The sequence below is a fragment of the Monopterus albus genome, unplaced genomic scaffold (genome assembly GCF_001952655.1).
Source record: "Monopterus albus unplaced genomic scaffold, M_albus_1.0 scaffold113.1, whole genome shotgun sequence".
NCBI classification, from domain to species: Eukaryota; Metazoa; Chordata; class Actinopteri; order Synbranchiformes; family Synbranchidae; genus Monopterus; species Monopterus albus.
This window is the reverse complement of record NW_018127993.1, coordinates 360,145-382,063: the sequence shown is the minus strand read 5'-3', so window position 1 is coordinate 382,063 and position 21,919 is coordinate 360,145. Positions and strand designations below refer to the sequence as shown.

The window sequence follows — 21,919 nt, the reverse complement described above, 5'->3', positions numbered from 1 at the left end:
ATTTCCTGGGATCTCGACACATCTAATTGAGATTTCATGCCCTATTTTCTGAGAGATCCGAATCCTTGTTCTGTTCTACCGCAAGCTGTATTTCCCCAAGGATCGAGATGAAAGAAATTGTTTTCAGGTTTTATTTAGCTTTTGTTGCTTTTCAGTGAAAGTGCCTTTTTGTTTTTGTTCAGTGACTGTGTTTGATTTGATTTGTCTGATAGGTAGTAAAAATGTTCCTTTATCAGAGTAATTCATTTGACTGCATGCACAGGTTTCAAGTCTTGACTATTGCATTGTAAAACTTCCAGGTTTTTCTGTTATGTTATCAAGGTTGACCTTTGGCATATATGCTGGAATAAGGAAATGTAAAACAATTAAATGTGCAGAGTAACTGATTCTCAATAAAACCCATTTGACCCATATCACATATCCCGTATCAGTTTGTCACACTGTCATTTTTGTTCCCCAAGCTCCTACAGTGATATCACACAGTATCACACAGTCTTGCATTACATAGCTCTAACAGTCACAGTGGGAGCACTGGCTTCCCAGCAGGACTCGTATTGGATGGTCTGCAATCAATGACTTCATGCACAAGCATCAACGTCTGGCACAATGGGGATATATACAAAAAGAGATACTGACTCAGCCCCCTGAGGCCTTTTTTTTTTTTTTAAAAGCAGGTGACATGACAGCAAGACATTAAGTGATCTTCTTCTTGGCGTTTGAGACGTGATCTTCTTTTATGTTTTCAGTCCTTACATTAAAAACAAAGATCTTCAGTTAATATAAATGAAACACTTTGTATATAGTTTCCAATTTTTAAATCCAGTCTTTTCTACCTAGCATAAATGTACATTTGTCCCACATTAGTGTGAAACCTGATGAAGTTCCAACAGTACCCAAGTAGCCTCTAAAGGATGCAGTATAGGGTTGTAATTTCCAGGTGCCCATATGAACACTGGTCCAGGTATTTTCTTTAAACACTCCTCCTGTTCGTATTGGCCATTAAAACATCGCCTTCTAGTGTGCTTCAGGTGTTCAGGTCCTGTCATTGCATTAAAAAATGTATTCAACAGTTCATCTGAAGCTAACATTCTTCAGTGGTCTGATGTGAAATGAAGAAATTAAGTGGGTGTCGTCGTTTTTAATACCAAATGCCCACAGACTGAATAAAAGCACTATTAACTTGATGAATTATGTGTTACATGCCAGTCAGGGGCACTGTTTCTTATGTTTCCCTTCCCCCTTTTATCTCTCTTGCTCTATGGTTCCTCCCAGGTAACAGTTTCCCACCTGTGAGTGTGCACCTCTCATTGGCTGATTCGAATATAAGGGACCCAATCGGAGCAGGAGGCTTTCTTTGTTTTGTTTGTGCCTTTAGTGATGGAACAGAAACGGCTCTATTTTAGGTAAGTTGATGTATTCTTTACACATTCACTCACTGCAGGCAACTTTGTTGTTATACACACTGTCTTGTTAGGTTCGTTAAAGAAGAAGGAGGAGGAGACAGGCCAGACAAGTTTGGGCTTTTATTTTCTTGTAGTAGTTGGTCTTTGTTTTGTTTTATTAACTGTATTTTCTGTGGCACAACCACATATTCCTGTGCTCCTGCACTGTTTGGTATTGATGTAAATAGAGTAAATAAACTGTCCTTTTTTAGATCCTCTACTTTGTCTCTTTCCTTTATCTTGGTTGTTGTGATACTGTCCCCACTTCCTTTAGTCCATACATTTTTACACAGCGCTACTTTCATTGAAAACATGTCAGAAAGTGATTGATTAATGAACACAGCAATCAGAGCCTGTTTCGATGGCCACATGTAAATCTGTAGCCTCTGTTATAAAGAAAGAATTTGAAAGAAATTGCTAAAAGTCACCCCTCTTAATATGTTGAAACTCCTGTAATGTTTGGAGCCCCCCTTTCTCTAGGGGGCATTAAAAGTAAAATTGGCTTTTCTCTATTTTTTTGTAAGTGTTTACTTTAAAAAAAAAAATCTCATTTTGATACAACTGAAGATGGTTTCACTGCATCCTGTGCATTACCTTTAGTAGTTATATACAGGTTTATTTGGGCCCCTGGAACAGATTTGTTTTAGCACTGACAGAAGTTTATTATTGTGGTTCTTCTTTCTTTTGGCTAAATGTGGAAAAGGGATGTTTGAGAGATTTTACAGCAGTTTAGCTGTTAACCTGCTTTGCAGCCTTTCAGGAAGCTCATCTCTCTGTCTAGTCTCAGCAGGGAGCATGAAAAACACCTCAATACAACACTGAGACCCTCGCTAGACAAGAGGCTCCCGTCCAGGCAACATTAATGTCTCAAAGAAACTATTATTGACAGTTTAGTCCCTCTTCTAGAATCTACTTGAGAGAACACATCCATGATAAAATGCTGCCCTGTGGTCCTCACAGGTTTAAGTGTGCAGAGAGAGGGCAGGGAGATCCAGAACACCCAACCTTGACATTTAATAGGAGGAAGAGAGACCACAGACAGTATATAAAGTGGATGTAGCAAGGAGTGTCACCCATTTGTAAGGAAGCCAGTTTGAAGCCTAGTGTTTCAGCTTGTGGTCGGTGCCATGTTGTGTGCTTGGAGCCAGGACCTTCCAGCTTCATCAAATGTCTAAAAATACTGAAATGCTTCCTGCGCACCAGAGATGAAATCAGCTATCAAAATAGCAGGGTAACTGCTTGACTGTATTCTATTTACCAACTTGATGCTAACATTAGTTAGCAACCTAAAGTGTGCTAACAGGCAGAGCAGGACGGAGCAGAATATAGACTCTGTATTTAAACAGAAGCTCTGGAAGTCTGACTCTGACAAATCCAGAAGCCTGCCAGAGCAGCAGGTGAGCGAACTCCCACATGACAGACATCAAAGCCTCCTAGAAGCACTAACATATTATTAAAGAAGCAATAACTCCAAAGTGACCACCCGAACATTTGTTTGAGCGCCAGAATTAAGCGAGGGAAGCCATAATGTCCCATTTAACGACTCGATGTTTAAGTTGACTATTTCCGAATGGGAGTCAGTTGGAGCCAGGATATTTTGAGCCAGCATCTAGCAGCTGTCAGTGGCATTGCACTTCAAGATACTTCTGCAGCCTGGCGCTGTGGTAGTTATCGCCTCATTGGGACCACTGGAGCAGTAAGACAGTTTTTCACTGAGCAGATTGTAATATTTTATGACTTGCACCTTGCTGTTTTCCCCTTGTTTCATTAACATAAAACATCAACTTTAATTCATAAAGAACTTTTTCATCACCTTGCCTAAAAGTACAGGGGCATGTAACTGGAGTTTGTAGTCATTCATTTTCCTGTGAACTGCCATTTTGGCCCATTTCATTTTGGTGTGACATGGTGGATAAATATAGTGGCAAGAAAAAGTAAGTGAACCATTTAGAATTACCTGGCTTTCTACATAAATTCATGATAAAATGTGATCCAGTCTTCATCAAAGTCACAAATATAGACAAGCACAATGTGCTTAAGCCAAAACCACACAAACAATTATATTTTTCATGTCTTTATTGAACCCAGCCATTAAACATTTAAAGGGCTGGTGGAAAAATTAAATGAATCTTTGGATTTAATAATTTATCAGATTTAACCTCAAACAAGTGCTTTGGACCTGCACAATTCAGGAGGAATTTTGGACCATTCTTCTTCACAGAGCTGCTTCAGCGCAGCCATATTCCCAGGATGGTACAAAGTAGCATATAGAGGCTGTGTTTTTATTCCAGTACTCCACCCCTTGTATTCCAGGCACATATCTGGGATGTTTTGTGAGTTATGAGTCACTTAGGTGGAACACAGTGCCCCCTTTTGACCTGGAGCAGGTCAAACAAGATTCTAATTCCCTATGGTTTGAGACCTTTACAAAGATGGATTAGTTAATGACCCCAGCATTGCCCTGCGATCCCTCCAAGGGGGTGTACCTACTACACATTTGTTCATATCTGTGGCCCTGAAATATAGTTGGCTATCAGATCCCCAGTCACATTTTATGCCAGTGCTTTTTCTCCATTAGAGTTGTATTACTTTAAAGTAGAGTCTCCTGATGACCCTGTTTGCCACCTCTTAGCCCATGGCCAGTACTGAATGACATAATCATGGCTCCTGAATGAATATTGGTTTCTTGTAACAAAATCCCTTTGCATTATTGTCTTTTTTTTTACCTTGGGCATACGATCAATACTTTGGTCTATAACAGATTATGCGTATCTAATTCTTTCTTCAGGAAAAGTGTGTTCAAATATCAGCTTCTTTATTTCAACATGAGGTAAGATGCAGTAAGGTGAATTTGTGCATGTTTGGAGGTTATGTTTAAAGCAATGTGCTAACCATGCAGTTGTCAGTTCCACAGGAAGGCTGTGAACAGTGTTGAAGCTTCCTGAATCTGCTTTTTCATTTGATTCATGTGTGGACCAGAGCCATGTTCATATCATGCATTCAAACTAGCAAACCCAATATGTCCATTCTCCCCTACTGTGTTGTTGTTCTTTGTCTCCTTGGTGAAATCAAGATTGTTGCTCCCTGGGTGTGGTGTAGCTGGCCAGGAGCATGCTGTGAGGCTCTGACAGGAAGACGGCAAAGCTACAGGAGTCCAGGAGGAATTTTTTTTTTTTTTTTTTTTTTAACCTTAGCTTCCACGCAGGGCATACACCAGCGCTCAGAGTTTTTTTTAGGTTTGTCCAACCCCAAGTCGACTGCTACACTGTGATATTGTCTCTGGGTATTTATTTAAGTCAGACTTTAGGGAACGGCCCACCTGTACCTGAAGTGAAAGTTTGTTGAGATGACAAGAAAAATGTTTTTAGTAGCCTCTTTATTAGGTGTTAATTTGCTGCCTCCATATTTTTCCTGTCCAATTCTGTTCCTGGAGACAAGTCAGAAGTACTGGAGCCCTTGCATTTCCCCGACTTATCCTGATATATTGAACCTTTTGTGCATCTGATCTTTTCAATATAATCTACCTACTGTACCGAGTAAGTCTTCCTGACATTCTTTTGAGACACACTTTCATAAATCACCATTAAAAATAGGGGCAATAGGTCCAGGTTCTTTTTCATTTTAGGAATTCCTATATGCAATCTAAATGCTAATGATCTAATTGATATTTGTAGGCAGGGCATGAATAACTTTCCTAAAGCCAGAAACCAGAGCAGCAAGCCTAAAACATGTGCTGTCATCAAGATGTGTAAAGCCTGGGAATACCTTTTTAGTGGATTGATTTTGACTGATTTTACCTTAAATTGTTTGACTTTTGTCATGCAAATTTTAAGTAGCCTGAGTCATAATTTGGACCTACATTAACTGATTTTCAGTGGAGCTGTACCCTAATATTAGAGCCCAGAAAAAAGAAGGGAACTATGATTCTGATTTTGTGCATGTTCTGTATAAGACATGCTTCACATCCTTTCAGATATATAATCAAGTTAATGGTGCGTCCCCCCCGCCCCCCTGGCAATTCCAATTTAAGAAATGAATATATCATTTTATACTAACAGGAAATGATGCATGGCGTGTACTAACAAAAGTCATTCAGCTGTGACTACAGCATACTTACACCCATCTAAATTTGGAAAATCACAAATTGAATAATTTACATTCCCAAATATTAGTTCAGAAAACTTGTCAAATGTTGCCAAAGTTGTCAAACCACTTTCAGCATCTTATTATTTTCCAGCTGTGTGGAGCTTTTCAGGAACTCTGCTTAGTACTTCTTCCAAAACATTGAAAGGTTTTGCTAAATTTTAAATAAATGCACAACTTGTTCTTAGACCATTTACATACAGTAGTATGTAAGTTGTCCAACAATTTTGAATAAAGCATGTTGCACTACCCTCTACAAAATGTTTTCAGACTGAAGTTATGAATTTTATGACAGTGGTTAAGTTAGCCTGTTCCAAAACCTTCTTAAACACACTTACTAGCTTATATCAAGTCTTAAAATAAGAGATGTTTCCTGTTTATAAAGGTAGACTTTTCTATTTTAGGTTTTACATCCTTAGGGTTCCCACTGTGTTTTGTTTTTCACACATGCATCTATGAAGCGAGATCTTTAGTATCACTTGATGTTTTCCATTATTTTAATCATTTAAAATATGATTGAACTGATTTTGCAACAGATTTTGTATACATACCTTTTACAACATTTGTTTAATATGCTGTATTGTTATGTGGTAAAGGATTTCAAAAGATCTGCATGCAAACCATTTAATAGCATGCCATTATATACTGAGAAAAGCATGCATGAGATAATTATGTAAGATGTCGATGCATAGATGGATTTTCTTATTGCATTGAAGGTTTTCTGCATTAAGATTATGAGCTTAGAGCATTTTTCCAGGCTTTTATGTTGGAAACACTCTCTCCTGCTTAAAGCATCGATCCATGCGAGCCTAACTGTTGCTCCACCCTCTGAAAGACGACAAAAGATGTGCACGGGATAAGTCTGCTACCACTCCTGCTGTGTAAAGTGTGTCCTACCAGTGTGCATCATGCAAGTAACGCTCAGAGAAAGCGTTTTCTGGTGTTTAAAATGTGCCAAGGGAGCCCAGATTAACTCCCACCTGTGCTTCTAGCCTGTAGGTCGAGTGTGTAGGACTGAGCGCTGGCTTAAGTCCCTGAGGCGCATAGGCTCCTCCACTGTGCCGGAGAGCTGCGCTGTCCGCGGTGCTGAAGCCTGCTGAATGCACGGATTTGCCTTCTGCAGCCATAAAGCTTTGCAGCAACATCAGTCGCTGATTTCAGGTATCCTGTTCTGACAAGTGATGATGCTAAAATGGCGCGGACAGTGAGGAGGCATGATGTAGCAGAAAAAAAAAACACGGGTGATGAGTGTTGTTGGCTTATTAGGAGGATGTTTCAGAGTTGTTTGACTGACTCATCTTTAAGGGTTGTAAGTGAAGTATAAGCTCAACTTGGAAAAACGAGCGATTCCAAACACGTGAAAGCAACACGAGGCTAAAACGGCTTTAACCTGCTCAGCTGCCCCTTTCTTCACGGCAGGGACAGAAGTGGTGATGTGGTGTAAAAAACACATTGCTGAGAAAAAAAAAAGCTGAAATACGCTGGAGCCGTGGTGTTACTCCCGCCTGCTGCACTGTGCATGTCTCGGAGAGGCGATGTTTGACTTCAAATGCCATATTTAGGAAAAATGCTTGATCGCTTTGAGTGACTGGGCCGAGGACGAATGGCGTCTAGTGGTTTGGAAAGACGCTTGAGCCTAACGAGGACCGTGTTAGAGCCAATAGTATTGAAGAGCTTCTGTCTGCATAAGAGGTGGATGGAGCTACTCTGGGTATACTTCCGCGTCCAATGCGTGTTCATGTGTAGGTTGAATGGATGAAACTGAGAGAGCGGAGAGGTATAGGCATGCTGTGATACGGCCCTATATATGTACCGGCAGGACTATCTTCCTTTTAAAGACAACCCCCTCCTTGCGTTGGTTTTCACTCAGTGATGTCGCGTATTTGTGTGGCGCACCTGTAAAGAGCGAGACAGGCAGAAGCCGGCTTTTTTAATTATTTGATTCCTTTTATTTCTTCTGTTCTTTTCTCCCTTTGTTTCATGCATTTACTGAAAGGAAACCATTTCTGTGTTTTGATTTAATAAATATTTCATTTCCTCATTTTCTCTTGTTTGTGTTGGCTTTTATGTTTCCAAGTTTGAATTAACAGAGCGGAATTCATCATTTTACAAGCTATTGGCCAGGTGTTTCATTCTGAGATTGTTTGCCTAAGGACGTCCATAACTTTCATTTATAGAAACGGTAAGATATTTTTTACACATTTGCTCATTCACCTGAAACATTTTAAAATCAATATTCCAGGCTACTTCTTTGAGGACAGTGGACAGTGCAGATCATGCATTCACTGTAAGCTACCTTATTGCATGTAAAGGCGATAGGAAAGTCACCGTGGTGCATTCACAGGCTATTTCCACTGACGGCTGATTTTCAACTGAATTGCGGTGCCTTGGCATATCATAGGCTTACAGATAGGATAAGTGGGCTATCTCCGCACATGTGCTCAATTCAAACGCTTTTATTGCACGAGTGTGTAGAAATATCGGCCTTGTAGAGTGTTGATCCGCAGAGCAAATCGGTTTTTTACCGCATCTAAAATAGAAATATCATCATGTTGCAAATAATAGAATAGTAGCGCTGTTTTAAATGTTTAATTTCACATTAGTAGCTAGTTGAAATAATATCTGCAGTAAGCAGATGACCAAATGTATTTAATTTTTAATCAGAGCTGTCATCAATGTGGAACCGTGCATTTTATTTGGGTTCTAAATTAAAATCAGGCTAAATACAAATGTGGTTTAAACTTTGTGGTAGGTAATTACAAGGACGGATTCTTCCATTTACAGTAGCCTAAAGGGATGAAGACTCAAGCGGGTAAAATTACATAGCCCAGGTTTAGTGCTATCTGTGTTTTGCGCTACTTTCAGTCGTTGGATTATAATTTCTAAATTCTGCTCTCATAGTCATGTTTGTACTATGCCAGTTCTGTATCTTCATCCAGATCTAACTTGTGAAGTGTAGGAAAGCTACACTGTACCACCTACTCTTAAAAATCACCACTCTAGATTTGAACATTTTCCCATGCCAGATGCCACTTTGCCTGCAGGCCTAGCCTAAAGATCTGTCTTGTATATGCAGAAGTTACGTTACAGTCTGAAATCTAAACGGTAAGGCTTATAAATTCATAGGGTAGGTTTTAGCGGATTAGGTTAGCTCTGATTTTGGTAGACTCCCCAAGGTGCCACCTGGGACTCCAGTGGCACTTTGACACAGCTTGGGGAACAACTGTCCCAGCTGTTTCGTCGCTGTATGTTTTCCCTCTACATTGAGATTTTGCCTGAAAAGGAACCCTGGTTAGGAGACTCGAAGGACCGCAACTACGTGAAAGGGGCTGGGTCACGTGACACAAAGAAGCGCGTTGTGGCGGTCCTTCGTGTACACCTGCAGTAAATCGATAAATTAATACCTTATTTCCGGGTTAGATACGAGGTCTTCGCTGATTGGCCAAGGATCTGATTTGTGGCCGCGTTCCCGCTGCTGTCCGCTATTGTGCTGCGCAGAGACCGAGACCAAAAGTTTAGTGTCTGCGGACTTAACGTCGATAAATATCCCACGATTCGGCGCCTGAGGTAAGACACAGAGGAGTTGTTTCAAAAAATATCAACTAGCAGGATTAACTGGACCTAAAACGGTTTAGAAAAAGCATTTTAATGACTTACGTTAGCTAGCAAGGCCAGCCACCGAGTTGCACCATGCTGCTCGAAGGACTTGATAGGACACGTTTTACGGTGACTTGTTTAGCAGTTTTATCTAGCTAACTTGGAAGTAGTCAAATTGTTCTTTACGTTACCAATAAGGGCAGAATGATACCTGGGTACTAGCTAACATGCACAACCGGCTGTATAGGATGGAAAAATGAGCTGACACACCCACGTTTAAAAATACCACAGTTTACGCGAACCGTCTTAATTTTGGCCAATTAGCATGCACATCAAGTAAACATGGTCTCGAAGAAAACTAACTTTAAGTTTGACCGGTTTAAGTCAGTCTGGGTGCGCATGGTAGGCTACACCGCAGGAGCACAGGTGTCGCTGATAGCCGATTAGCCACGGCTGGTAGTCCACCTCATTAGACGCGCCTTATCTAAAGATCGTTTTAACGTAATTAACATTAATATGCATTTAACTAAGGCCTATTTATAAATGCATAGAGGCATGCAATCTTGAGCAAAGTAGGTTTACAATTTTTTCTTTGTACGTTTTACCATAATGCTATTTATTTCCATTACTTTGCAGAAATGTTCTTGAATTAAAACTACACGATTATGGAATAGTTGTTTGAGGCTCTTTTCCCACATCCAGTACATGAAAGCCTGTTTTCCATTGAGTGATCTTTGACATTGGCAGTCATCTTAACCTGATATCATTTTAGCATCCACTTATAAATGCTCACAAAGGGTGTTTTGGGGTTAATGCAACTCCCTATAAATGCAGGTTTTTGTGTTTAAAGGCTTTAAGGACAATTAGAGAAATCTCTGGTGTGAACAAGGGCATGTTCTCTCTTGTTGGCTTTGACTGTTGAGCAGGTGAATGTGTTGAAGCCACGGGCATCTGATTTGTAGTCGGCAGCCTGTGGAGTCATCTTCAAGATTACATACTGTGTAGCCAGCAGTTGAAACCTCCAGCAGCAGGAGGTTGCCATAACACAGGGCATATGCGGTCCTGCAGTTACTTGGGGCAATGCAGCAAAGGGAAACTTTTGTTTTTTAATAGATGGACACATTTAGCTCTGAGTGGTGGCTCCTGATGTGATGTATTGGTAAGATATTTTCACATAGTGTTGCACTGATTGGCTTTTACCAAATCCTAGTATTTATGTCCGGCTAAGAGGCAAGTCAGGAATGTTAAAGCAGGTGTCTGTGCTGCTTTTTGTCCTTGATCTTGGTGTTTGCAGTACTAGTATTGCCACAGTGTACAAGCACTTAAATTAAAACAATGCCAGAGTCTATTTGCGTTGTAGTTGCTGTTTTTGGTTAAATTGTGTTAAATTTAAACAGTATAGCACTTTGCTTTTTCTATTAATAATAATCTTAATTCAGGCTGTGTATCAGTGCAGATCAGGTCAAGTTCATCTTGTGAGCATGTCTTTTTTTTTTTTTTTTTGTGTATGTGTATCTGCTGCTTTTGGGCATTTTCCTCAGTGTTCGTGCATCTTCCACGATTACAGCAGACTCTGCGTTCCTGAGGGGCACGACATAAGAGCAGTTGTCTTTATGTATTATTGAGCCCCCATGTTGGCCGTTCTAAATAAAGGCTGCTGACAGAGGGACTAAAACGCAAGACAGTGAGTGAACTTCCAAAGGCCACATCCCTGTATTCTGTACAGCAGTGTGCCCCTGTCAGAACTGGATTAGTATACAGTGGGTGGATTTAGCAAAAGAGCAGTTTTGCCCCTTTTGTCCTTCTAAATGTCCATCCCATCCCCCGTTCTTCTCCTAGCCTCCCCCTCTCCCTGCAGCCTGATTTAATGTGGGCTTTGTGGGTGGTAAGCACATCCGTTTTTGTTGGGTCCTTAGTGTCTGCTGGCCACAGGGTGGCCCTCCCTCTACATGTTGGGATCATTACTTGGAGGCCAGTGTTGCAATGTCCTTGAAACCTGTCACTGCACCGTAGTAGATCAACATATTTCATGCTCTGTGTAGGTGTAATGTGAGAGTTGACTTGTAATGTTTGGCTCTGTAGTGTAAATATGCCTCGAGGTGCCTAAACATTGTTGGACCACTTTAGTAAGCAGCTTTTTTTGCAGGATTTAGTGTTTATGGGCTTTGACTGCTAAACTGACAACTGAGTTTAATAATCTTGAGTAAAAATAGCTGAAGTTTAGTGACTGAAATGTCAGAACCTCAGTGATGAACCCAGTGCTAAATGAACAATGCCACTTTTTAAAGGTGACATTTCTTTATTTATAGTTTGCCATGCTGTTGCACTTTGTCAGGTAATTCTGGAGCTTCTAATATTAAACCCAGCTTGAGCGTCATACAGTTAGCGTTTTCTGTGTAATAGTAGAGATGAGTATATGAACTCCATTTGCTCTTACAGTAGGCTTCATGCTCCAGCCCTTGTATGGAGGAGTTAAGGTTGTGCATTTGCATGGATCAGTTAACATTTACTGCTAATAGTGTTTGTTTTATAAGCAATGAATTTGATCATAGAGCCACATTTTTACTGAATGCTGACAAGTGTTTGTAATAAAACTTAAAACACAGCGGCAAATGTAGAGTATTAAGGATGTTCATTTACACAACTGGATATTTTTACATTGGTCCTCTGTGTCAATCCAGAGAAAAATTTAAAAGGCCTCTGGTCAGAATTTCTGAATAAGTCAGTAGTGATGAGAATGTTGCAGTCTCTTGTGCAATACTACTACCTAACTTTTTCAGGCTAAATTGCAACTCAGAATTGCATCACGTTTTCAGTATTAACACTGATGTGCTCTGGTTTACATGGGGTAGCTGCTGCACATCTACTCTGCCCTTAACTACCCTCTGTAGCCTGGCACCTTCAGGACACACTGCCAATAACAGTACATGTGTGGTGATAACGTTTTCTTTCTACTTTTAAATGTCAGCCTACACAGAACGTTGCTAGTAGGTGTGGTAGAGCATAGCTAGGATGAAGCCCTGCACAAAGTTTGGAGGTGTGGACTACTGAGCAACGGTGTCTAAGACTAAGTCGTCCTGCCAGGGTGTGATGTACTTAATTACATGTGTAAAAAATTTTTATGCTTGTCTGTAGAATTAAGATGTTTTGAAGAATTCAGCAGATCAGGCACAGAGAAGGAAAATCTTAAAAAAAAAAAAAAATGTCAGGAAAGAAATTGGCTCAATGTCAGTTGTTGGGTGACGCTTGCATTAAAACTGTTTTTTGCAATTGCTGTTGCGTGACACCTTATTTTTCTTAAAGTTCAAATTAGGGGTGTCAATGATGAATTGATTAAATGCTGTTAATTGGTTTAAAAATTATATTAACCCACAGAGCAGAGGGCCCAGTGTTGGGGAAAATGTGCTGGAGTTTGCTGTATTACCTGGTTACACCACCAGGTGGTGCCTCTTAATGTTTGCTGACCACCTTTATGAAATGAGTGCACCTCCTTGCCATTTAATAAAAAGAGTGGCAGTGCAGCTTTGTACACTCACTGTTGCAGTTGTGTTGTCTATATCTGGCTTGTCTTGCATACATTAAACCGGGATTGCATTTAGTCTGGCCAGTCTCTGAATAGTGACAGACAGGCGGGGTACACCCTGGACAGGTCGCCAGTCAATCGCAGGGCTAACGCTCTGCAATGGAGTCATTTTAATTCTTAACTGAAACTAGCTTGGTGTTCATCTATTCTTTAAATTTCCAGCTAACTCAGACTTATAGTAAATGTAGATCATGTCAGTAGTTAAAATGGTTTTATTATGAAAAATGTATTAAATAAATTAACATGCCCGAAAGCAAATTGAAGTTTGCATCCCTAATTGAAATAGTCTGGATCTTTTTATTTATTTTTTTTCCTGTTTGCTTTTGTACACTTGAGACTAGTCACACATGTGATGTTTTGAGCCCTTAATTGTGGGCTTTTATTTTTCAAGACAGGCTGTGTATGTCTGTGTGTGTACTCTGAAGCTCTTCACTTTGCAGCTTGTCGCACATACTTGGTCAGTTTAATCCTCTGAGGAGCTAGTCGCAGAGATTCATGCTTCCTCACTTTAGGTGTACTCGGTGTCGCATGAGTACCTGCTGATCTCTCTGTTGGCTTCAGGTTCAATTTAAAGTTCTACAGTTGGTTTGTTACAAAATGTCAGTACTCGCATATCTTTTATTTCTTTACTGTATAATCCATGAACTTATCAGGGTACACATGGATGTTAAAGGCCTCAACAACCAATGTTGAAGCCGTTTTATGCAGTGCAACTGGCATTTCTTTAAAACTGTACCTTGGTGCGCTCTTACTATTCATTGTGAATTTTTGTGCAGTTCAGCATATTTAACTTCCTTTCCTTCCCTTTACATCTGAAATCTTTCAGAGGGGCGGAAGTGAAGCTAATGGTCGTTTTTCATCAGCATGGGTCATCCTGCTTAAATCATGCCAAGTTGGGCGGGGACACTGTGGCCTCGGTTTCCGTTTTTCTCTAGCATCGGGGTAATCATGATGACTCGGGATCAGGCGACCCTGGCTATTAGCAGGGGCTGAGCTCCTCCTTCAGTAGAGCCGGCTCATCAAAATGTGTGATTGGCTGAAATGTTGCACAGAGGGAGAGACCTTGCACATTTATCATTGACTTTTATTTCATTGCAGCAAGATTTGAAAATGTGTGTCACTTGGTCTTCTGAGGAGAGGTTTAAATGATGCCTAGCACAAAGCGCTCCATGTTGCAAGCTAGTAACACCACGGACATCATGAGTTGTCGCTTAGCGAATCATGTCACCTCCAGTGATTAAAATACAGAAGATGGACTGTTTTATGGTGCAGTGGAAACACAGCCGCACGGACACGGGTACAGCTCGGCAGGCCTGACCAATGCTCATAGCAAAAATTGTCCTCAAGTGGCTGTGATAACTCAAATGCATCATTTGGATTGTTTTATTTGGAGCTAAAGTAACTTGTTGTTCTTGGTTGGAGGCTGTGATAAACTTGTACCTCAGGTAGTAGTACATTTGAATGAAATGTATTACAGCTGAAAAGAATTAACTTTCATTATTGGCTAATCTGTCGGTTATAAAACTGCATACAGTAGAATTCCTGTGACAGTTTCCAGAGCCTGGTGTGACAATTTTTGCTCAATTTGACCACCAGTCTAAATCACCAATATCTTCAGTCTAAAGTAGGAGAAAGTCCTCAAGCTGGAGCCTACAAATAGATGTTTGTGCTTGTTTTAAAAATAACCAAAACGGTTAATTACACAATAGGTCCTGTAGGTTGCAGTTGATTTACAGCTGTACTTCAGTCAAGAGTTGGATCAGCTGTGAAATCTTGCTTTCAAACACCCACTCACTTTTCCATGTAATTAATTAGCACAATCAGTGAGCTGCTAAAACAGAGCCAGGACCACTAAGGGTGACGCATGACTATCCACAACACACAAGTACTCGAGTGGAGAACTTGCGTGTGAAGTAAAATGCCTCATGCTTTTTGCTTCTGGAGAGTATAAATAACTTATCTTGGGTGTGAAGTCAGTATTTGAATTGGGAGTCACTATTTTCTTTTCATAGTAATACTGCACAAGGCTTTTCTCCCCCTTATGAGAAAACTATTGCTGCATTTCCACTATCATAACCTAACAAGTGGTGCACCCTATACTTCCCTTAACCATCATCATGCACAGACTCCTGGGTTGACGTGGACCGTCCTGCTTTGTCCCCCCACTGTTTTCTCTGTCCTCCTCTGTTTAGAGGAGGGAGGGGCTGTTCCTCCCCAATACACACAGTCAGCTGCATGTTTACATATGGTGCTTGAGGTGTGAAGATGCAGACATTTAACAATCACTGGCAACTGCTCTGTGCGCACGCACCCCTTTCTCCTTCACGTTCCTGGTACATGATTTCAGTACTACTGCCTGAAGGGTGCCTAAATTTAGCACTGTAGTGGAAAAACGCAGGACCCATGACTAGCGTTACTCGGCATGACACGTTTTGCTATGTTCCTATAGTGGAAAAACCCCTTAAGGCTCCAGAGAACCAATGATCAGTTGCATTTTGCGGCCAAATTTATTTAAAATTGGTTGTGCACGAATGACTTATCTGTAGAAATGGTGGACAGGCATAACAATCTTTGCGATATTGTCATTGCAGTGTTTATCTGCAGGGTTGTCTCATGAATCTGTCAAATGCATCAAGTCCACACTGACTCCAAAACAGACGTCATCCCTGGTTCCCATTTTCCCCCTTCACCTTTATTTTCTCTTTTGGTGCCTTTGTAGTGTAATTGCCACAGACAGCTGTTTGTAGAGTGAGTGAATTTATCTTCATAGTGCCTCGGGACAGTAAAGAACCTGGTGTGGTTTTCTGATCAGAACTGTGAGACAAGGCCTGTAGAACAAGATGCTCCACAATTAAATGCCTGCACTAAGAGGAGGCTGCTGGCTGCACACAGTGAAAGCCTTGACTGAAATTTTGGGGAACGGCCTTGTGCCAGCTTCATCTTCCAAGTGTTTATCTAATGAAATATTTCTGCCTTGTGGCACAATTTCATTTGGGATAATAGCCAATGTTTGTGCTTTGTACTTAGAATGAAAGGTGAAACATGAAATGGAGATTGAAGTCAGTTATTTTCTTTGACAACAGTATGCTCCCTTGTGGCCTGCTTTTCTTTGTTACTTTGCACGTGGGGGAGGCTGCTGGTGGAGTGGGTAACCGCTTAGAAATGTGGTTTCTGGCAGAGCATCATTTAGGTTTTTTTGTTGTTGTTTTTTTTTTTTTAAATATGTCTTTGAATCCTTTCTGTCATGTTAAATGGCAAAAATGAGACTTAAAAGCAATAGTTTTGCAGTCACTGACTGGTTTCACTGAGTCAAATGACAGATGGAAAGAGGCAGGAGGGTTAAGGAGACCCTGTGAAGTTGAAGCTCAGTGTGTTTGACTGTGTTTACTGCTATTTGTGTTGCTTTAAATTGTTGGTAATTAAACAGATGATCTGACTCTGGTTAATAGTTGACCTAAATCAAAATATCAGGACTACTGGTTTAAGGAAAAACCAGTGTTGACTGACCAAAGTTTGGGGTGTGGCTAGGGCTGGGCGATAAATCGGTTTTATCGATCAACTCGAATGTGTAGTTTAAATTGGTTTGTTTGAATGAAAATCGGTTTTATCTTTAACATCTGCCGACGCTCCCCTCTCGGCTCCCGTAGTTCTGAGTGGGCTCAGCTCACCCCCCTGCATAGAGATGGCGTGGCAGCAAGCAGGGAAGAATTCGTTCAGAAAAAAGGCAGTGTCATCAGTAATATGGAATTGGTTCGGTTTTGCCGTGTCGGATGCAGAACAAACACCCCGCTGCAAAGTGTGTTTAAAGTCTGTTGCTACCAAAAGTAGCAGTACGACCAATTTAATGCCACACCTCAAACAGAGGTATGCTGCCAAGTGGGAGAGATGCTGCGCCCTACGAAACGAACGAGACAGTGGGAGCCAAAGTACACCCGCCAAAAAACAACCCACAGTTTTACAAACTTTTACAAATGGTGTCCCGTATGATAAGAATGGGGCCCGATGGAAAGTGATCACGGAATCTGTCGCGATGTATATCGCAAAAGATATGGCGCCCATATAGACTGTGGAAAATCCGGGGTTTAATCACATGCTGAAAGTTTTGGACACCAGGTATGTTTTACCAAGCTGCAAATATTTTTCTGAAGTTTCCTTGCCTCGGCTATATGTTTTGTTTGCACTTTATCAGAACTACCTCCTACTGAACAACAAGATGTTAAACTTGTGTTTAAAGAAAACTTATTTAAAGGGTTAAGTTTTATGTTTTCACTGTTTACAATGGCAGGGCCAGCCATCTGTATTTTGGCTTCTTTCTCATTGCACTTTTATCCCAGAAGGTAAAATCAAAACAAAATAAAGTAATATTTGTTTTGAACAATTTCTTTGTCATCTGCATATTTATTTTAAGTAGGGGAAAAAATCGATTTAAATTGTAAATTGGATTTTTTTGTGAAAAAAATCTTTTTAAGGCCATATCGCCCAGCCCTAAGTGTGGCAATAAAGCGGTGTCATCTGGGATCTAAGTTCTTTGTGTGAGTAAAGAAAACGCTTAGATAAGCCTCAGTCAGGCCTGCGGCTGTTGGTCCTTACCTGCAGCTCTGCAGGCGGCCTCGCAGGGACCACATGTACAACATTCTCCTTGGAGCATGTTTTACACATTTTTCAAAGTTATTTTAATGAATAATGGAAGCTTGTTTTAGCTCCCTGAGACGTGAGAGCCCAGGGTGGCACATAAAGTAGTGGGCAATATTGACAATCCTTATGCTATGCTGTTGCATGTTGGTCTGTATATTGAGATACAGTAAATTGTCTGACAGATCGATTGAGAAACTTGATTCTAGAATGAACATAAATGCAAAATCTAACTGTTGACAAATGTGTTGTCATAGTTTTATAGCCTGACATGTTTGAGTGTTGAGGCATTTAGTGCTTGGTCTGCAGCCATTCATCTGTAACTGTTTTACTGCTCTGGCCAAACTTGCTTTGCATTTGCTGTATAACATGCTGAAAATACTCAAACAGGTAGGCTAACAGATGCCACTACTCACTCTAGTAGTATGAACTCTGTGCATGCAGTACAGCCTCCGGGCTGTAGGCAATGAGACAGTGAGGTTAGCAGGAGAACGGATGTTTCCTAAATGTGTAGACATGATTTTGATTCTCTGTTTTCTGTAATTATCACTGTTGTAGTGGTCTCTAAAACATAAGTAGCATTGTGATTGGATAAAACTGAAGATGGTGAAATTAATGGCAGGACACAGATTTTTTTATTTTCCTTGGCTCAGTTTAGCAGATGAGCTTCATACTGGCCTCTGGCATTTGACTCCAAGGATGTTACCATTATGTACTCCAATTCATTTTCTATGTCAGTTGGCATAAATTCTGCTGAGGTGGTGGTTTCTTCCAGTGAATGAATTTGTGGTTATATGGGTCAAAGCGCTTTGCTGTCTGACTGTAGTTTCTATTTTTGCTTGTAGTTACTGTGTTTTGACCTTGGTTTAGTGACATGTCAGTGACTTGTGACTTATTGCTTGTGCAGTTTGTCAAATTTCAGAAGCCTGAAAACGGTGATAAGGCTTGCTCTTTCATTAAAAATGTAAATTAGTCTATATGCAGTACATAAGTCACCCCAAACTGCAAGCTGTACTGGCTTGAAAAGGAAGATATTATGAGGTGTTGTGCCACTGTTTTGTTTGTACCAGCCAACCTTTTGAAAGTCAGAAGCCCATTGGATGTTCAGGGCCCAAACTGATGTCTTTGTGTCAGAACAACAAACTCGGGTATTAATATTATGAAACACACCAGCAGCAAACCTTTAGTTGAGCTGTTCAGTGGTGATGCTGTTCCACTTGGACAAGAACCTGTACATTACACTAGTTTACACTTGGCTTCTAAACTGCCACACAACTGCAGCTAGGACCAGCATATTGTGTATTTGACTAAGGATGTTGTGTACAGAGGTTCTTCACCTCTTGAGAACAGCTGACTCAAAGTGTTGCTTTGAGTTTACTGTGGTCCAGTCACTATGGACTGTAAAAAAAAATGTGATAAAAGCGGTGAATTTCATTATTTTGCTGTACAAAAAACAGACCCCTCTTGTAACTGGTGTGGGTTATAAGGGTGAGGTGAGCACAGTGCCACAGGTGCTGGTACAGTAGTCATCTGATCAACATATGCTTTCAGAAACTCCTCCCTCTTGTTGAAATTGGTCAAAACATCATGCGTGAGTGACCTGTCCTAAAGATGGATTAACCGCTGCTCTGAATGCCCTAGGGTGTAAAATGTGAAGGTGTTTTGCACAAGTTAGATGTTTGCGTCTGGATAAATAACACAAGTATATTGTCCTTTATGGTGTTAGAATGGACTCGGGTCACACTTGCAGTACACCTCCAGTTTTTCACACTTGGAAAAGCCAAGCTTGTAATTGTTTTCAAATCAAATGGGAATTTGCAGAAAATCTACAACAGTTTGACACCGAGCTGTTTGCTGCAGTTTGTCAGTATACATGCTTTTTCTTTGCTTTTTCTTTTTTTTTGTGCACAGCAAAATGTGCAGTATAGTCGATTGCTGTCTGGTGGTGACAGCTGAGCTGTGGCAAAGAGCAGCAAATGGAAAAAGAAATAGCTTGTCCAAAAAAAAAAAATCCTCTTCATGCCATTTGCACTGACTTAAGTTAGGATTCAAAATACTGTGTAAACAAAAATACTAGGACAAAATGTTTGAATGCTTTTGAGTTACAGAAATAAAGAAATGTAATATTGTGCTTTCAATTTTTACATCATCTCTTTGGCTGATTTTTTTTTTTTTTTTTTTTTTTTTTTTTTGGGATGGAACATTATATTGAAATTCGGGGGGGGGGGATAAAGTATTCCCCAGTTAGGTGTACATTATTGTGAAAAGTTTTAATTGTATTGTGATTGTATCGAATCATTTGCACCGTCTTGTCCCTACTGAGTATGGTGAAACATTAAGTAGTGCATTGACCAGGGTTTGAGAAATATTGATCAGGTTTGAGTTTTACCTATCCATCCAACAGCAGTGATGCTGTGTTCAGCCCTGGAGTAGAAAGAAACCAATTTGCATTTCAGTAATGGTGAGCTGGCATTGTCACTGGATGCACCCAACAAGGTGAAACAAATGGATAAATGAGAATTGCTCAGCCATCTATACTGAAGTTGAGGTTTTGGAAACATTGTCACCTTTAACATCCTAAGTCTGCCTGTGGATCTGCTGGTGTTGGGCTGCAGCATCAGGAAACGCTGTAATATTTGTACTACTCATCCTCAGTTTTGCCTGTCAGGTGACTGTAGGAGCAGTTCTGTGTGTTTGCAGCCAACTTCCTGAGGTAAACATTTGGGGTATCCCCAGGAAGTTTGTTAGGTGGTCAGCACACAAGTAAAATACTTGTGATCTGGGAGAGGCACGGACATGTAGCACATGAGTAAGAGTCAATTATCTGTAAGTGCAAACACACAAATGATCCAAAATAAAGCATCATTTTGTCAGCTGCAATCAGTTGTTTGTTTTGAAGCTAACATAAAGTGCATTAGTTATTTTTGTGACTGAAGTTTTCTTATTTTGGCTATAGAGTATATTTATGTTCTGTGGTAGATGTGTAGATGCTTTGGTTTCTGTTTATTTGTTGTGGTGATTAGTCCTTGTCTTGTACTGTTAATCTGCAGGTTTAATGGTGTACTGAACGCCTTGGTGACCTAAACCTGTCGTTTGTGGTTTTTATTATAAAGTGTTGAGACTTGGAGGTTGGTTTGTGTGTGCGGGTCTCGTGCTTTGTGTGCTGGGTAACAAATGCAGGATTTGTCAGCATAACGTGTTCGTCAGCTCTGTTGCTGGATGTAAGCAGTCTGAGCAGACCAATTGATTTTTGTGCTTTCTGGTTTCAGTGAGCATCTCTTGTGCCGCACTCCCATCCATTTTACTAATTGCCATTCCTCATGCCATTCCCAGTTGTTTTGGCCAGGTTTCTCTGCACTCTGCTCTCCTTGCTTCTGCTGTTTCATCCTTACTGAAGATGGATTGTTACTAAGTGAAACATTGCCTTTTGCTTCTCCCTGGTTTCGGTCAATCTGCATGGACAGCTAGTTCAAAAGAAGTCCAGCCTCTTCCTCTTTTCCCCCAACAATGACATGTGATCACCTCTGACTGTTGCTTTTGTTCTTGTTGATCTAACATGAAGTACTTTCTGTGTCCACATTTTCAGACGGCAACTCCAAACTAACATGGCAGTCAGACTGTGCGATGTGGCTTCTCTGCTTAGAAGTGGTTCGTGGGCATCTGAGCCTTGGACTGGGGTCTGTGGCACTTCTTTTAACCATTTGGCCAGAAGGCCTGCTTTTTGTCTCAGTGCTCAGGCCATACCAATGAAGTTAGTCTCAAATCAAATTATCACAATTTGGAGTTCAGGAATTTGGGGTTGTGTATTAAAAGCTGCTAAGTGGTTAATGTTTGTATTGGTATGGTCTAAACCTGTCTACTTCTGATGTGTCTAAAAGAATTACCTTTTTGAAATGGTGTCTGTGCACAAATTAGTGCAGAGCATGCATAGCTGTGACACTGTGCTTTCTGCACACGGTGAATCTGTTAACAAAGGATGACTCTTCATACATTAACTTGTTGCTGATTGCCTTATCAGATTATCATACCGAGCACGTTGTCCGATGCTAGTGTACTGATGGCTGCAGGTTTGGTGGCACTATAAGCTTTGCGTATCTACTTTATTTTGCTGAATGAAATGTTAATACTTTGGTTGTTATGTTTAAACATGCCACTTACCAACTTAAATAATTCTTTACCAATTGTTGAGCTTCTGACGGGTTAATAGACGTCACTTTGCTTTGTTGTTCAGAAACAAAAGCAGCAATCATGAGTAGCAGAGGGAATTCACTGTCTTCTCTCTTCCTATTTTCAGTTTTGTTTTTTCATCTATGGAAGAAAATTTAAGATTTAACACATTTGGCCAGATTTTTATGTAAAAGGTGCAAACTTGCATTTAGAAGCCTGCCTCTACCTGTTTTGACAAGTAGCATCACAGCTTCAACTTGAAAATGTGATGCACAACAAACACAGATGTAGAAAGAATCTTGACACTCAGGACTGCCTGCGACTTGTTTTTGCGGTTAAAATTAGTTTAATTTCA

At 40.5% G+C, this 21,919-nt stretch overlaps 1 protein-coding gene and 1 long non-coding RNA gene across 11 annotated transcripts in view; both read left to right on the top strand.

Annotated features, from left to right (window-relative positions):
- The window catches only part of LOC109966521 (uncharacterized), a 93,744-nt gene extending 92,230 nt beyond the window's left edge, over positions 1–1,514 (top strand). For both annotated transcript variants that reach the window (XR_002275782.1, XR_002275781.1), the window contains 2 exons: positions 1,273–1,403; positions 1,475–1,514. This is a non-coding gene — a long non-coding RNA (uncharacterized LOC109966521). The remainder of the gene's footprint in view (positions 1–1,272; positions 1,404–1,474) is intronic.
- A 5,915-nt stretch (positions 1,515–7,429) lies between these two features.
- Positions 7,430–21,919, top strand: part of elavl2 (ELAV like neuron-specific RNA binding protein 2) — a 28,238-nt gene continuing 13,748 nt past the window's right edge. For 2 of the 9 annotated variants that reach the window (XM_020611432.1, XM_020611430.1), the window contains exons 1-2: positions 8,980–9,152; positions 20,984–21,074. In XM_020611432.1, the coding sequence (XP_020467088.1) occupies positions 21,003–21,074 (72 nt within the window). In that variant the 5' untranslated portion in view covers positions 8,980–9,152; positions 20,984–21,002. Of the gene's footprint in view, positions 7,768–8,972; positions 9,153–9,224; positions 9,312–9,730; positions 9,755–20,983; positions 21,075–21,919 lie in introns of those variants that run through there. The other 7 variants (XM_020611425.1, XM_020611429.1, XM_020611431.1 and 4 more) reach the window with 7 other exon arrangements.